We start from the raw sequence: 17,924 nt of genomic DNA, 5'->3' as shown, positions 1-17,924 counted from the left end.
AGTATAATGACAGAAGAGAAGCTGCATTAATATAATTATAGCCCAGATAACTAACAAATAGCCTACCAAAATGTCGGAAATTATAAGCAGAAACGTATCTAAATCAGGCAAAATAATCCTGCACCCCCTGTCAAAAAATCGTTCTGCGTTCTTTGACTGTAGCCTATGGCACATGTTCTATATTTGCGGGTTGGGGTCGGGTGAGGGCCTCAGATTTTCACTTTATCACATATAGTTCGGCGTTTGGGGATGGGTTATTAGCAATTGCGGACAGGTGTGGGTGAACAAACAGCTGACCCGTGCACCACTGGTCTGCATACATCTGCATTTTGATCTCGGGACATCCAGAGGGCAGGTCATTTATGTAGCTATAAACTGGATAAAAGTGGGCCCCAAAAGTATCCATGAGGGGCCCCGATAGAGCAGTTAGAGGATGTTGACAGTTTGCCATTGATTTTGGTGCATTGTTTTCTTTTGGTCAGGTTGCCTACCCCCCAGCCAGGTGAGGAGATGGGACCGCCGGTCATGGCGCCGACAGCTAGACAGCAGTGCCTCGGACTCCCCAGCATCTGATGGCAGTGTCATGCTCAGCCCACTCTATACCCACTCCCCCTTCCTCTCTCCCACAGCTACCAGCACTCCTCCCCACCCTGCTCTTCTTTCTAACACATCTCCCAACATCCCAATATTTTCCCCTTCCTTCTCTCTCAGTACGCCTTCTAGTTGTCCTAGCACGCCACTCTACCCCCACTCTTTCACCTCCAGTGCCCCTGGCACCCCATTACGAAGTCAGGTGACATCTTCCAGTGCCCCTGGCACCCCATTACGAAGTCAGGTGATATCTTCCAGTGCCACTGGCACCCCATTACGAAGTCAGGTGACATCTTCCAGTGTTTCTGGCACCCCAGTACAAAGTCAGGTGGCATCTTCCAGTGCCCCAAGCACCCCAGTACGCACCACGTTATTCACCTCCAGTGCCCCTTGCACCCCACAACATGGAACCCTTCACAGGGAGTCATCGTTCCACACCAGGAGTAACATCTCAGGAAGTAGGACTACATGTTGTGGGCTGGAGAGCTGTCCACCAATAGCTAAAGGGACAGTAACCAGTTACAACCCTGAAGACTCAGTAAACAGCCCTAAAGCTAGATGCCAAGCGGACAACACTCCATACCCAGACATGTTCAATATTAAAGGAGATACAGCGAAGAAAGATGATTCTGAGATGAGAAGGAGCAGTGAAATGAAGAAGACTTCAACACCAAAGGAAACGACTGAGAAATGTTCTCCTGCCAGAGTTAAGACTTCCATATCATCACATGCCAGTCCCACTCTGAAAGAATCTAAGATTCCACAAGCTGACCCACGACTAGGAAAACCAATGAAATCATCGGCCTCACCTGATGTTTCTTCAACTGAGCTAGACCGTGGGACCCCCATCCCAGGCAGTAAGCTAACACTCACCTCCATCTTTTCCTACCCTTATGATGTACCACAGCTCAAAAGCAGTCCACTTAAAAGCCCCGAGAAGCCATCTCCTCAATCAACTACAGCACATCAGAAGCACAAGTCTCAAGATAAGACAAGTCCTAAGAAAAGTCCTAAAGCCAAGACCTCTGATTCACCTAAATTAACACCTTCACCTTCTTTGTCAGACAAGCAAACAGACAAAACTGAGGGTAATTTCAAGAAACCATCAAAACCTCAGAGTGTTGTTAGTAGTAAGGCAGACTCTTTAGTGTCACAACATGTTCTATCCACAAAAACTACAAAAAAAAGTGCTGTAGGGAGCCGGCCAACCATCAAGACTTCTCCTTGTGACCCTAGTCTTAAAACTAAAGCTTTTGCAAACAATGATTGTGTGCCAAAACCAAAGGAGGAGAGTGGGAGGAAAGAGAGACCTCCCCTTCCTAGCCTTAGAAGATTGAAGCAGGTATTTACAGGCCTTTATCAGCAGAGGCCTGTGGTGGCTAAACCCTCCAGCGAATTGAATGGGGTGCCGACTGACACACATAGGCTGTTTAAGACCCCTTCATCCAAGACCTCCTCCCCTAAGACCCGTTCCACCAAGACTCCCTCATCCAAGACCACCTCCCCCAAGACACATTCACTCAAAACCCCCTCTCCCAAGACCCGCTCCCCCAAGAAGCCTCAGACTAGAGTTCTTCACAGATTCACCCAGGATCCGAGGGTCCGAGATCCGATCCAGGATCAGAGCCCATCTATGCAGCCCACCTCCAGCACCTCCAGCAACAACCCAGAAGGGAGACCTGCAGCCTCAACCTCAATTCTGGGCAGGAGTTTAGAGCTAAAAATTAGTCAAGGTTTCCAGAAACCAGACACACCCAGGCCAAAGAGCTATTCCCCCAAGAGCAAATCAACAGGGATTTCACCGAACTATAGGGGTACTGGTACTCCTTTCCGTGGAAGTGAGGGGAATCTAACAACTACCCCCACTTCTAGGTGCCTGGCAATCCCCCATGACTGTCCATCTCAGACCAGGAGTTCTCTGAGTAAAGCCTCATATTCTGCCAAACTACCATGGGAGGGAAAGAGGGACAGAGAGAGAGAGAGGGACAGGGAGAGAGAGAGGGACAGGGAGAGAGAGAGGGACAGGGAGAGAGAGAGGGACAGGAAGAGATGGGAGAGAGAGAGGGAGAGATGGGAGAGGGAAAGGTGTCCACCCTCACCGAGACACCCTCACCCAGCACGGGGCCCAATTCCACAGCCAAGCCGGGAGGATCATCCTAAAGAATGCTTTAGAAAGAAAGACAAAACTACTACAGGACAGGAGGACTTTAGAACCAAAGTCAAAATACCATGGGCACCAACTCAAAAACCCTCTACCAGTCACAAGAGTTGGCCAAATGTACCCTCACCCTGCCAGAATCCTCCACCTGCGAGAAATGGCCCCCAGTCATACTCCAAAAATATCAAAGGCACGCACTCAGCCTCAGCTCAGACTAAATGTAAGTTAATATGGATTCAGTACGTGAAAGAGTATACTTTTGTTGCTATGTAATAGTAGTCATTCTACAAAACCTGGTGTGTGATGGGTGGAGACATGGGTAGAAGTGAGTGTGTATGTGTTCATTTTGAATAGCTGCTTATCTATCTTTCTGTTCTCTGTTCTCTCCATACTGTAGCTAAAGTACCAGGGACAGACTCTCAGGACATCAGATCCCCCCCTACAACACAGAAGGTCCCTCAGGAATCAGTGTCCTCTTCCCTGTCCCCCCGCTCCAGACCCGGCCCCAGCAGTCCGGAGCTTATCCATGCCATTGTGAGTGCCATGGGCTATCTGCTTGGTGTGCCACCCACCTCCATCCCTGGCCTCTGCCCTTCACCTGAAGACCCTGGTACATCCTCCACCACTGACCCATCAGCTTTTAGCTCAGACCCCAGCCAGCCCCCCTGGACTGAAGAACTACGACTCATCCGGCAAAGACTCAGTGAGCCTGGCCTAGGGCTCAACCCCCTGCCTCCCGACCACACCCAACCAGCCTCCAGACCAAAGGACACACACACAGGACAGGTGAAAGAAGGCAATTCGTTTCTCTCACTTTGTTTGCGGCTCTGTAGATTTGTTTTTAAGTCTGAGTGTCCTTACCTTGAAATTAACCCTTTGACAATGTGCTTTCACATCGATCCTCCTCTATACAGAGGGAAGAGAGGCCTGCACAATCAATGGCACCATCACTGAGAAAGAATACAAAGATGTGAGTCACACATGGGATAATAGCCGCACAATACATGTTTACACACACAAAGCCACCCCCTGCTGTAAGAGTTCTCCCTGGTGTAACGCATGCAGGCTGTAGACTCAGAGTACCACACTTTATGGACAATACACCTATGCGTTCTTCACAGCTTCATTTCATATTTTGTGAGTATTTTCTTTGTGAATTCCCAGGTGATAGGAGTTGGGATGAAGATGAGGATACTGTAGCATGCTACACTGCAGAGCTGCAAGGAGTCAGAGAGCAGCTGTTCAGACAGGACTTGGCTGACTGACTGGTAGAAACAGAAGATGTTCACGTTAACAGGCTGAACATCTGCTCGTACACCTGGGTTGTGTTTCTAACTCTTTCTCTGGATAGAATTATCTCAAATACTTTATGTACATATTCATTTGCTGTAAGTACTGGCAGTTTAGCTCTTTGAATTGAGGATTTCAATGCTTGTGATACTGGTTTAATTTTAGATGGATTTGATCTTGCTTTCATTTTGACAAGCAGTTAGCTGAAAAATACAGGACGCTGGGCATGCTGAAGGTTGCACATGTGACCACAGGAGGGCAGTCTCATGCCAACCTAATGCAAATCCTAGTCATAATGAAGGGAGAAATTAAATATAATGTACAGATTATCAAATTGTCAAAACAAATGTACAGAGCACTGTGCTTTTGAATCATTTCTATGTGAATATTGAACATCAATAAAACTTTTGAGTTATTGAGGAGCCTAAATCTATAAGATATTTTGTTTAGGTTTGTTTGGATGATAAGTTAACACGACAAGCTGGTATGCTTACCCTACAGCACAGACAAACTCTTGTCTGAGGTTTCTTTATTAACCATCCAGTCATGATATTAACCATTCAGTCATGATATTAGCCATTCAGTCACGATATTAACCATCCAGTCATGATATTAACCATTCAGTCACAATATTAACCATCCAGTCATGATATTAACCATCCAGTCATGATATTAACCATCCAGTCATGAGCCAATTACATTTCCTCATGTCAGATAGTGCAACGTCTCCATTTGCACTGATTGTATGTATGACAAAATCATCAGCCTATCAATGAAATCCGGGACTATACTCTTATACTTTATACAACCCAAGTTTGTCAGCAATGCATAGTGCACTACACCATGGTAGTACATCAGAGTGACTCTCAGAGTGAATCTCTACTGTATTGAAGCTTGCTGATGGAGGATGATGATGTCGCTTTTACAGTCCCATCCATACTGGTATGTTCTTTGGCTTTACCTTCCAACCTAACTTGATGTGAATTGATACATTGATGATGCAAGAACATAGAATTGTACAGTGTTCTGCAGTTCTTAAACTGTATAAGTAAACTACTGGAAAGTACTGGATGCCAGAAGACACAGACCTAATGGTGATGGGGACTGAGGACATTGTGGTTGTCCTTCCTACCAAGGACAACTGCAATGTCCTCTCACCATTGGAATGCTTTCACATTGCTTTCACATTATTCCAACCTGCCTAATTCATTGTCTGGTCAGTGTTTTGCCGGATAAAAGAGGTTTCAAGGCAACAACGGTGAACAGGGAACCTTGACTTTCAGCTGTTCTTAGAATTATAGGTTTATTTGGAAAAGAGATTTCAAGACAGGAATTAGTTGCTTTCAGCTGTTGCTGTGTCAATACCAATGACAAATATTTGATTAGTTAATTCTATCGTGAAATCAATGTGAAAGCATTCCAATGGTGATAGGGAGTGAGGACATTGTGGTTGCCCTTAGTAGGAATGAGGTCCAAAATACTGCTACCTGCTCCACTGGTCCTGGACATGAAAAAAACTATTTTCAACAGCTGAATGGCTGAGATGTACAGTAGACTGGGCTATAAATGAGGAATGTCAAATGCTCCCCTAGGAGCATGAAATGTATCACTTGTACTTTCACATCACTTATTTGCATAATTATGTTGTATTTGAGCTACAGCACTTTGCACCCCTGCTAGCTCACGCTTTGAAATCCGGTTTATGTATTTTTATGGTTTCCCCAGGTCCTGTAAATGATTGGCTCTCAGATGAATAGTACTGGGGCTCAACACAATTGTTTTGTAAGGATATAGACACAGATTGTTTGATACCGAATTGATGTTGCTCTCTCTGCTTGTACCCTGGGGACATTTGGCAACATGTTTTCCAAGCTAAATGATGTCTCATTCACTGACTTCTGATGGGATTGGTAATTATTGTATACCACAGCTCGTCAACTTTTTCTCTCATTTTGAAACTTAAGCCTATATGTATTTGAACAACTTTCATCATGCAGTTATACCATTTACACGATGTACTGTCCCTTTATGCATAATGCCTACAGTGCAGATGTTTGTTCGAGATATATGGATATAGGCAGTGAGTTCATGATATGAGCTGATATGACAAGTGCAACCACAAGTAGCAGGGTAATGGCTAGGGTCATGGTGAAGCTAAAACATGAGTATATCACTGTTGACTTGTGACAACAGTGTTGACTTGTGACAACAGTGTTGACTTGTGACAACACTGTTGACTTGTGACAACACTGTTGACTTGTGACAACACTGTTGACTTGTGACAACACTTGACGCCGACAATGGAGTAACCCCGTAGGCCTAACACAATTAATTAATTTCGCTGACTTCAGACCAATATATAGTATTCCGACATGGTAGGGTGATTCCATTATTGGAATTTATTGGAATTGCCAAGTAAAGGAATACTCGAGATCATTGCTTTTCTGCGAAAACTGATGATGAGTAGCCTGAGGTCTCTAGAACATCTCCAACTGTGGCGCACGCACGACTGCGCTGTAGCTATAAAAGCCGTTCACGTGCACTGTGTACGCCTCCTCATTCGCCCGACGCATAGACGGTTGTGAGGATGAGACAAACAAGCAAAAGAGCTTAAAATGCATATGAAAGTGTTTTAGTGGGGAAAAGTTTAGTCGTTCTCTCTGTATCTATTTCTTAATTTAGTGTCCAGAGTATTTACGATTTGGTTATTTTTTCTTCTGTTACTGCACGGGTGAAGGTCTTTGAAAAGGCATTTAAGATTTGGTCTTTATTCTATAAATCACCAGCGGCTTTTCTTACTATTTTAAGTCTAGTACAGGGTTTTCTTTGTCAACGGAATTGTCTTGATAAGGTAGGCGCTTTCACTTTATTTCGGAAAATGTAAGGCGAATTCAATAATAAAAAGTAATATTCTCGTAAAAAACAAAAACAAATCCCATTCCATTTAAACATTCGGATCCATTGAAATGTACCTGTTGTGACAATGAGATTTACTCCTATGTCAGCACATCTATGTGAACACTTCACAAATGTGTTGAGAAATAACACCAAATATTTATAGGCTATTGTATCACTTTATTTATTTTAAATGTTTCATTGAAATGTAAGAAATAGTTACATTATTTTATTGTTTATACATTCTTTCATTGTTTATTGTTTGAATGAAATGCTTTTGGTTTTGAATGATAGCTTAATTTTGACATCTAAAAACCATTTAATGATTGGTTGTGTATGTTATTACAGTTTTATTCACTTGATAAGCATATCATAAACATAATATTATATTTCAATAGATAGTTGTTAAAGTGTAATGAATGAATGCGATGCAATCAGAGATATCAGAGCTAACTGACTTATTGAATTATTATGTAAAACATCGTTGTTGACATATCATAATGCCAATGACTTTCACAAACACATCTCTCATCCCCTTTGAAAAACAGAATACATTCAGTAAAGTAGAATGGGTGTTGTGCCATCCAAGATGAGTGGTTGTCATAGAGAGGTTCTCATATTCCTTAATCGACATTCACCGTCTCGCTATAATGACAACAACATTGCTTTCACCTAATTGCGTAATTCATTGAGGCTTGTTATGCATAGCATTGTGCTTGATGAAGACAGCTGACAAACAGACCAACTTGTGTCCGATTACTAAAAAAATACTGTAACGACCTTAACCCAACACCTTGTGACATCGTCATGAGGTCCGGCCCACTTGGGATAACAGTTAAGGTGTTGGCTTGACAGTCGCATAACCCGGGTTTGAGTCCCAGTCGGGGCTACATTGGTGTCAGAAGTGGGAATGCGCCTGTGAGACCATCGGAGAACTGTGTACATGTGAGGGACTTGGTATAGAAAAGTGTGGGGACACGCTCTCCTGAAGGAAGGAGGTAATGTAGCGACCTTAACCCAACATCTAGTGACCTCGTAAAGAGGTTTGGACCTCTTGCCGTAACGGTTAAGGTGTTGGTTTTGACAGTCACTGGACTGAGGTTTGAGTCCCGGTCGAGGCTACCCCCTGTATTTGCTACAATACTGTACACCACAGGAGGTTGGTGGCACCTTAATTAGGGAGGACAGGCATGTGTTAATGGCTGGAGAGGATTCAGTAGAACGGTATTAAACACATGGTTTCCATGGTTTCCATGTGTTTGATGCCATTCCATTCGCTCAGTTCTAGCCATTATTGTGAGCCGTCCTCCCCCCGGCAGCCTCCACTGCTGTATACTGTACATTACCCTGAGGTCCTACAGTGGATTGTCCTAAACAACTATACACTGCAGTGCATTCTCACTGGATCAACTGGACAACCATATCGATCTACTAGTCAATAAATTAATTGAATTTACCAAAGTGACAAAAGACTGATAATGTGATTACACTTTTTTTTAAGACACCAAATACTTCCATGTGATAAATATATACTGTATATATATATTTTTTTTAGCCTATGCCTGATACTTTCCTCCTGGTCTAAGAAGAGAAGTTCAAGATGGAGGACACATGGGAACTTCAACTGACCACTACTCTTTACATGACCTCTGACCTCTTGCTATCCACAAACCTCGCCAATGTCACCAACTGCACCAACACCAACTCCAGCTGCACCGTCTCTAGCGTCAAGCTCTCGCCTTACTACCAACACTCCCTGGCAATAGCAGCCAGCTACACCCTGGCCTACCTGTTCATCTTCCTGCTGTGCATGGTGGGTAATGGCCTGGTGTGCCTCATTGTTGTGAGGAACCGTCACATGCGGACAGTCACCAACCTCTTCATCTTCAATCTGGCTATTAGTGACCTGCTGGTGGGCATCTTCTGCATCCCCACCACGCTGGTGGACAACCTCATCACAGGTAATACCCTACTGCTATAGAAGAATGGCCAATCTCCTGTTTCTGTAGTATGAGGCAGCTTGATGTACAAGTACATCCATTGGACAGGAGGCTAGTCTATCGCAGGGGCCTTACCCGTAATCCATCTCATTAATGCTGAGTGTAAAGCAGAGAGTCATTGGCTCCTCCCATTTTTAGAGTCTTTGGTATGACTCAACTGGGGTTCGAACTTCCCCACTTCAAATCTCAGAGCGGACACTCTAATCACAAGGCCACTGAGTTTACCCTACTGTTATAATGATTCCATAAATTAATAAATACATGATGCTTTGAATTGATTACGGTTGGCCTTGATGAAAATAATGATGCAACCTTTAACGAGAGACAGTTATTTTTATAACAGATTAGCCAGTTGCCTTTAGCTATCGATAATGACAATTATTAGGAAAAACAACTCGTGCCTTGAAAGAAGCATAATTATGTTCATTCACATGTAATGTATGATTCAGTTTCAGCACGGGTCTATGTGTCTACGTGGTTGCACACACACCAGCACGGCCAGCTTTGCAATGGTTTAGATCAGTTCAATTCATTCTCACAGTACTGAATCTTCACACATCTCACAAACCACGAGCTGGATCGCCATCCTGTTATTTTTGCTTTTTTAAAACTATTATTTATAGCTATCTGTTTACACATGGACATGCGGAAATTGCTGATTAATGTTTGGATATTTGCTGAAGTCTCAGAACTGAGAGAATAGTAGTGGGCCTGAACATGATGATCACAGCTGTCTTTCATTTGACAGCCTGATGAATTACTTAACATTTTTAGACAGTTCTTCACAATCTCTTCATGTTTTACAACATCAATACAGACATTAGTTGAGTCTTGGCAGGAAAAGGGCTTTTAGAAAACCCCACATTTATAAAAGTGTGAAACATGCATTGCCACAAAATCACTCAGTCAGGAAGGCATAACTTAAAGTAATGACCTTTTCAAGGCTAAATTCTTTCGCTGGGCAGGTATAAAGACTTCCTCCACTTTATCCACTCTTGTCTAACAGTTTATTTCTGTACCTTTCATGCAGGTTAGAAAAGTACTAAAGCATGAATATAGTGCTATGTTATCCCCTTCATTATTCTGACCAAATCCCATACACCAAACTCACATGTACCAAACATGTCAAAAACACCTGTTCACAGTGTGGCTATTGATATGTCTGGCAGCTCACTAATAAATTATTATTGTTGCTATTGATGTTTTGCAGGTTGGCCCTTTAGCAATGCAGTGTGTAAGCTAAGTGGTCTGGTACAGGGGATATCAGTGGGTGCATCAGTATTCACCTTGGTTGCCATTGCTGTGGACAGGTAAGTCCCCTCCCCAAAAAGTATCTACACATGGGAACTGGAAGGGGATAGTGAGGCTCTCATCTATGCATGTTAAATACTTAATGTTGTACAATAAACAGTTTAATCTATGTGGCAGATAATCGCTCAAATGAATCACTTAATCACTTCTCATCTATCTCTTCTCTCTCCTGTTAGATTCCGCTGTATTGTTTACCCCTTTAAGCCCAAGCTAACCCTTCTTGTTGCTAAGGCAACTATAGGGCTGGTATGGGCTCTTGCGTTGGTTATCATGCTTCCGTCGGCTGTGATGCTGATGGTGGAGCAAGAGGAGGGTCACTTCATGGTATCCAGTGACAACCATACCTACCCTCTCTACTACTGCTATGAGACCTGGCCTGACCCGGAGATGAGGAAGGTTTACACCATGGTCCTGTTCACACACATCTATCTGATGCCCCTGGCTCTCATCATGATAATGTATGGTTGCATTGGGGCCAAGCTCTACTCTACAGCTGTTCTGTCCAGTAGGGGGCACCCAGACGTCAAGTCCCCCATCTCCCAGAGGAAAGTCAAGGTGGTTAAGATGCTCATCGTGGTGGCCCTCCTCTTCATGCTGTCCTGGCTGCCTCTCTGGACCCTGATGCTCCTCACAGACTACGCCAGACCTGAAGGGGACCAGCTGGACCTTCTGACAGGCTACATCTTCCCTTTCTCCCACTGGCTGGCCTTCTCCAACTCCAGCATCAACCCCATCATCTATGGCTACTTCAATGAGAACTTTAAGAAGGGCTTCCAGGCTGCCTGTCACCCTAGATCATGTTGCAGCGTGGTCCCTCAGGAGCAGGCGGTGAGCAAGGCTCAGCGGGGGCACAATGCCAGAGCCCCCCGGAACACAGCCCTCAGTGCCAACCTTCTCACCACCCTGGGGGTGAGGAACCGCATCTACACCGACAGCGACCTGATGGGCTGCGTGTGTCTGGAGATGGAGCAGAGGAAGGAGGAAGGCTCTGCAGAGGCTCCTGGGCAGAGGGAAGTAACAGTAACGGTAGAGTGTCAATAATACGGGGTGTTCATGCAGAGGATGTTGGTAGACTCTTTCCATCGGGGGTCGCTATGTGTCAGGTGTGGAAGCTTTGAAAGGCAGTTGGGTGGACAACAACAGTGGAGTGTGTATGCATGGTGAGGTTGGAAAATGGACAGGTTGGAGATAAGAGCGCAATAGTGCTGAGCGATTAACCGAAATGTTAAGTTATTTTTAGTTTTCTTTCTGTGAGCGCGATCTGCAGTTTCTCTGGAGATAAATCAGACCAAGCCAGAACTGCAGGGCTGGCTGTAGCCTTTTGGGGGCCCTAAACAAGATTTGGTTGGGGGGGCTCCCCTAACAAGAGGCCACCAAGTGGGATTTTTTTGTTGTTGTGGTCCTCTAGTGATCGGAGATTTGCAATTTTACACATTTTGCCATGTGGTAGAGAAAAAATAAATAAATTATAACACATTTCATGCAATTCTACAAATTTTGCCATGGGGCAGGGAGAAACTTTTGCAGTTTTAAAGCCAGTTTTCTGCAGTTTTAAACATTTTGCCATGTAGTGGAGAGAAAATTGTGCAATTTTCTTACACGTTTCAAGCAATTCTACAAATTTTGCAAGTTGGCAGAGAGAAATTTAGCAGTTTTAAAAATGATTTACTGCAATTCTACCAATCTTGTCATGGGATGGAGAGAAATGGTTGCAATTTTAAAGGGCAATTACGCCACTTTTCAACCTCATATTCATCAAATTCAGCACCAAACTAGTGTCTACATACACTATATATACAAAAATATGTGGACACCCTTAAAATTAGTTATAGTGAAGTGAAAACGTCTAGGAGCAACAACGGCTCAGCCACGAAGTGGTAGGCCACACAAGCTCACAGAACGGGACCACCGAGTTCCAAACTGCCTCTGAAAAAGCCTCCCGAGTGGTGCAGTGGTCTAAGGCACTGCATCGCAGTGCTTGAGGCATCTTTACAGACCTGGGTTCGATCCCAGGCTGTGTCACAACCGAAAGAGACCGGGAGTCCCATAGGGAGGAGCACAATTGGCCCAGGGGAGGGTTTGGCAGGGGGGGTTGTCTCATCTCGCTTGAGTGACTCCTTGTGGTGGGTCAGGAGCTTGCAGGCTGACTTTGGTCATCAGTTGAACGGTGTTTCATCTGACACATTGGTGCAGCTAGTTAAGTGGGCGGGTGTTAAGAAGTGTGGTTTGGCGGGTCATGTTTCAGAGGACGCATGACTAGACCTTTGCCTCTCCTGAGCCAGACAAGATTGAAATTGGGGAGAAAAAATGCCTCTGGAAGCAACGTCAGCTCAAGAACTGTTCGTCGGGAGCTTCATGAAATGTGTTTCCATGGCCGAGCAGCCTCACACAAGCCTAAGATTACCATGTGCTATGCCAAGCGTTGGCTGGTGTGGTGTAAAGCTCGCTGCCATTTGATTCTGGAGCAGTGGATATGCGTTCTCTGGAGTGACACTTCACCATCTGGCAGTCTGACGGACGAATCTGGGTTTGGCAGATGCCAAGGGAACACTAACTAACCGAATGCATAGTGCCAACTGTAAAGTTTGGTGGAGGAGGAATAATGGTCTGGGGCTGTTTTTCAAGGTTTCAGCTAGGCCCCTTAATTCCAGTGAAGGGGAATCTTAACGCTACAACATACAATGACATTCTACACGATTCTGTGATTCCAACTTTGTGGCAACAGTTTGGGGAAGTCCCTTTCCTGTTTCAAAATGACAATACCTCCGTGCACAAAGCAAGGTCCGTACAGAAATGGTTTGTCGAGTGTGGAAGAAATTGACTGGCCTGCACAGAGCCGTGACCTCAACCCCATTGAACACCTTTGGGATGAATTGGAACGCCGACTGCGAGCCAGGCCTAATCGCCCAACATCAGTGCCCGACCTCACTAATGCTCTTGTGGCTGAATGGAAGCAAGTCCCTGCAGCAATGTTTCAACATCTAGTGGAAAGCCTTCTCAGAAGAGTAGAGGCTGTTACAGCAGCAAAAGAGGGACCAACTCTATATTAATGCCCACGATTTTGGAATGAGATGTTCGACGAGCAAGCGTTTTTCTATGATCTGTGATTAAAAAAATAAGGTACAAAAAAACTGCTTCTCTGTGACATCACATGGTAGGGTCAAAACCTGCAACGAGTTTCTAACCTAATGGAGGGTATTTTTTTGTTCCCCACGTCACTGTGAATCTCATATTGTTTGAAAATCACGTTTAAAAAAATGTTTTTGCTTTTGATGTCATCGGGTAGAACTTTTTAACTTTCTATTTACAGTGCCTTCAGAAAGTATTCACACCCCTTGACTTTTTCCACATTTTGTTGTGTTAGTCTGAATTTAAAATAGATTCAATTGAGATGTTGTGTCACTGGCCTACACACAATACCCCATAATGTCAAAGTGGAATTATGTTTTTACAAATGTTCACAAATTTATTCAAAATGAAAAGCGGAAATGTCTTGAGTCAATAAGTATTGAAGCGCTTTGCTATGGCAAGCCTAATTAACTTCCAGAGTAAAACTTTTTTTTACAAGTCACATAATAAGTTGCATGGACTCATGTTTAACCTAATTTTGGAATGACTACCTCATCTCTGTACCCCAGACATACAATTATTTGTAAGGTCCCTCAGTTGAGCAGTGAATTTCAAGCACAGATTCAACCACAAAGACCAGGGATTTTTTCCACTGCCTAGCAAAGAAGGGCACCTATTGGTAGACGGGTAAAAATATATATAGATGACCTTTATGTCCTGTATACAAAGCGTTATGCTTGGGGCAAATCCAACACAACACATCACTGAGTACCACTCTTCATATTTTAAAGCATGGTGGTGGCTGCATCATGTATGGGTATGCTTGTCATTGTCAAGGACAAAGGAGTTCTTTAGATAAAAAGAAACGGAATAGAGCTAAGCACAGGTAAAGTCCTAGAGGGAAACCTGGTTCAGTCTACTTTCCAACAGACACAGGGAGACAAATTCACCTTTCAGCAGGACAATAACCTAAAACGCAAGGCCAAATATACACTGGAGTTGCTGACCAAGACGAGATCGAATGTTCTGAGTGGCCTAGTTACAGTTTCAACTTGAATCGGCAAGACTTGAAAATGGCTGTCTAGCAATGATCAACAACAAACTTGACAGAGCTTGAAGAATGTAAAAATGTGTGCAAAACTCTTAAAGACACCCATAAAGAGTTCCAGCTGTAATCGCTGTCAAAGATGATTCTAACATGTATTGACTCAGGGTTGTGAATACTTATGTAAATGAGATATTTCTGTATTTCATTTTCAATAAATTTGCAAAGTTTGCTGAAAATATGTTTTCACTTTGTCATTATGGGGTATTGTGCGTAGATGGTGAGAAAAAGAATATATTTAATCCATTTTGAATTCAGGCTGTAACACAACAAAAGGTGGAATAAGTCAAGGGGTATGAATACTTTCTGAAGGCACTGTATTTCTACAAAACTAAGAAATTAGCTGTTTTCACATATGTTGACACTGGTATTCGTGCTGGAGATAATGCAAATAAGGTTGAAAAGTGGTGGAGTTGACCGTAAAAGCAAATTTCCTGCAATAAACATTTTTGGGGCATGGAGCAGAGACGTTACAACAACAAAAATATATCTAACAAATGTCATGCGATTCTACACATTTTGCCATGACTTTCAGTATGCCATCATAATGATATCTGAGTGAGAGTGACTAACAAAATCAATGGGGGCCCCCTGGAGATCAGTTTAGATAATTGGCTAGACTAATTCATCAATCTAAAAATTCTTAGTTGACATTGCTAATTGAGTGACTGTCAGTGACTGACCAAACAAGATAAAAACTGCTGATACACAACCAAATTTCTAACTTGCACCCTGTGTATTCTACTATTCTAATTTGCAACAGTAAATTGAGACCCCGACTAAGTTCATTAAAAAAAAATTGGGTTGGGGGGCCAAAGCGATTGCTAATGTTCCTTATGCCTGGAGTCGCTTAAGCCTGGAGCCCCACCGAACTCTACTATGTAGTAGGCAGTTGTAGTTTCCAACAGGCCATTATTCTACATAGTTCAGCACAGAAAACATAATAATTAACTACAATGATCACAATCCATTACAATGATCACAATCCCCCGCCTACTTGTCCAGTCTGTGTGGAGCAGACACGAGATGGAGAGAAGAGAGAACACATGATGGAGAGAGATAGAGGAATAAAAAGTAGTTGCTCTGCGAGGAATCTCTACCTGAAAATACATGATCAAAGTGATTGATAGTTGTCATTCAGCAGTTATAAAAGTATGTCTTATTTACTTTGAAGAACTACTAAAATAGTGATTTTCTCAGACAGCATAGGTAGCAGCTCTATAGAGATGAGCTGTATTATACACAACAACTGAAATATTGTATTACAGTAAAGTAATGTGATTAAATGATGGTTAATAAGTGATAAGCAGTAATGGGCAGTCACTACCATCATGGGACTTTATTAATAGTTGTATTCTGTGTTGTTACAGCATTCATCCCACATAATGCATAGTGCATTTAATGTCCCCCAAAAAATGAAATTGAAAACCGTGACTATTTTTTCATGACAAACAGAAACTGAACCGACCTCAAAAAGCACTAATCACTCAAAGGTACTGACATGACATTTGACTGTGAAAGAGCTTTTTACACCTGACTGTAGCTACCAGATGTGCAGTACATACGCCACAAACATTTCATTCAGTGCTCTTAGTGTCCCATATAGGCACCCTCAATTCAATTACAGAGACCCAATTATAGCATACACGTGAGGGAAGAATGAAGTGAACCACCTGCATGTCTGTCCCCCAGCTACAGAATTATTTGTTACAGGTTGCTTAACTAAAGATCAAATATTGGTTAACAATGAATAGGGAAATCTTCAGGTTATGCAGAAGGTTATTCATATTTTACTACTAACTGGGTATCATTGACATTAATTAGCCAATAAAATCACCCAGAGACCCCAGAAAGAGTTCGTTAAAAAAAAAGACAATGCAGAAAATTCCTCCCATTACATTTTCACATGTAAATAGCACGTTTTTCGATTTCTTCTGGTCAAGGAATGACATTGCATGAGAGCAACGTGTTTGGAATTTAAACTATAACATTTTTCTTAACAGAGTTTCCTGTTTCTGTATGAACTTGTGACCCAAGTATGAGCCTTTTCCAGATGGTAAAATGATAAGACGCCGAGAAAGTAACAGAAAGGAACCTGGAAGAGTTTCAAGCTGTTGCAAGGCTAATTGGTAGTGAAACTGCATATTCCCTTGAAGTATGGAACCTTAAATGATCCAACAGGTGATGTTGGTGTGCACTGTGTATGCATACAGATCAAAGTGCTGTGTTTACAATGTGGAAAAGTTATTTCTGCTGTGTTTGTGATTCTCAGTATAGTTTTGTGTATTTATTTTTTTGCAGCTACCGCAGATTATTGCTTTAACTGTTGGAATAGTAAAAGAGTGACAGACAATGACTGTGGTTGTGTATAGTACATTATAAACTGGGCGGTTCGAGCCCTGAATGCTGATTGGCTGACAGCCGTGGTATATCAGACCGTATACCACGGGTATGACAAAACATTTATTTTTATTACACTAATTACGTTGGTAACCAGTTTATAATGGCAATAAGGCACCTCGGGGGTTTGTGATATATGGCCTATATACCACGGCTAAGGGCTGTATGCAGGCATTCTGCGTTGCATCGGGCCTAAGAACAGCCCTTAGTCGTGATATATTGGCCATATACTACACCTCCTCGGGCCTTATTGCTTAAGTATAAGTGATCTTGAGATACGTTTGCATTACCAGATTTCAGTATGATGATGGATTGTTGTAGATACAATACCGATCTCACACTGAGTTTATATTTCTTAATAATTGTCTCATGTTAGATATTGTCCTTAGGTCCTGCCTTGGTTGTTAAGTGAAAATTGTTGTTAAGTTGTATTCTTGTATAAAGCTCCACCTTTAATGGAAATTTTTCCATATTACGAAAACTATTCAATTATCTTCTATACCACCTTTAGCACTGCATCCTCCTCATTCTGAATATCACAATCCTCTCATCACATTCAATGTTGTTTTCCTGTAGATTGCTCGTTAGTGCATGTTGTAAGGAGATATCTCCAATTAGTTCCCTATCATGTCAAATTCCCATCTCCGACAGAGACACAAGTTAATTACTTCCTGGATCATTAATATATATAAAATTGCTTGTTTTCTTTGAATAAAGTTCACAAAATGTTAACATGCACACCCCCATGTTGTCTCTTGTTAGTGGGAATAAAAAAATCTGTTATTGTAGCCATCAGTGTTAAAAACATTACTTGTTAACAGGATTTACGATTATGAACATTTCATGTATAAAACATGATGAAGAACGAGTGCATGTTTGTATGTACACTACCGTTCAAAAGTTTGGGGTCACTTAGAAATGTCCTTGTTTTTTGTCCTTTAAAATAACATCAAATTGATCAGAAATACAGTGTAGACATTGTTAATGTTGTAAAAGATTAAGATGGGCAAAAGAACACAGACATTGGACAGAGGAACTGTTCTTTTGCCCATCTTAATCTTTTCTTTTTATTGGCCAGTCTGAGATATGGCTTTTTCTTTGCAAC

The 17,924-nt window shown here is 42.6% G+C and overlaps 1 protein-coding gene and 1 pseudogene across 2 annotated transcripts; both read left to right on the top strand.

Moving 5' to 3' along the window:
- The first annotated feature begins 366 nt into the window (after positions 1-366).
- On the top strand, positions 367-4,372 carry LOC129818657 (uncharacterized). 2 transcript variants are annotated; one of them, XR_008753966.1, is made up of 3 exons: positions 367-3,535; positions 3,664-3,719; positions 3,914-4,372. XR_008753966.1 is itself a non-coding variant. In XM_055874769.1 (3 exons), exons 1-3 carry the CDS (start codon positions 3,293-3,295, stop codon positions 3,915-3,917), a joined length of 303 nt encoding a protein of 100 aa, XP_055730744.1. In that variant the 5' UTR covers positions 3,043-3,292; the 3' UTR covers positions 3,918-4,372. The 2 variants fall into 2 exon arrangements, 1 of the variants encoding a protein (XP_055730744.1); XM_055874769.1 differs by having other exon boundaries at positions 3,043-3,535.
- Positions 4,373-6,610: 2,238 nt separating this feature from the next.
- On the top strand, positions 6,611-17,560 carry LOC129818656 (neuropeptide FF receptor 1-like; annotated as a pseudogene).
- The last annotated feature ends 364 nt before the right edge of the window (positions 17,561-17,924 follow it).

Source organism: Salvelinus fontinalis, chromosome 21, assembly GCF_029448725.1.
Source record: "Salvelinus fontinalis isolate EN_2023a chromosome 21, ASM2944872v1, whole genome shotgun sequence".
Lineage (NCBI taxonomy): Eukaryota > Metazoa > Chordata > Actinopteri > Salmoniformes > Salmonidae > Salvelinus > Salvelinus fontinalis.
This window is presented reverse-complemented; position numbering and strand designations above follow the sequence as displayed.

Excerpts from the sequence above, each read along its gene's own strand:
- LOC129818657 (XM_055874769.1), top strand. The coding sequence starts at position 3,293 with ATGGGCTATCTGCTTGGTGTGCCACCCACCTCCATCCCTGGCCTCTGC. Across the intron at positions 3,536-3,663 it reads AGGACACACACACAGGACAG|AGGGAAGAGAGGCCTGCACA; the intron begins GTGAAAGAAGGC and ends TCCTCTATACAG.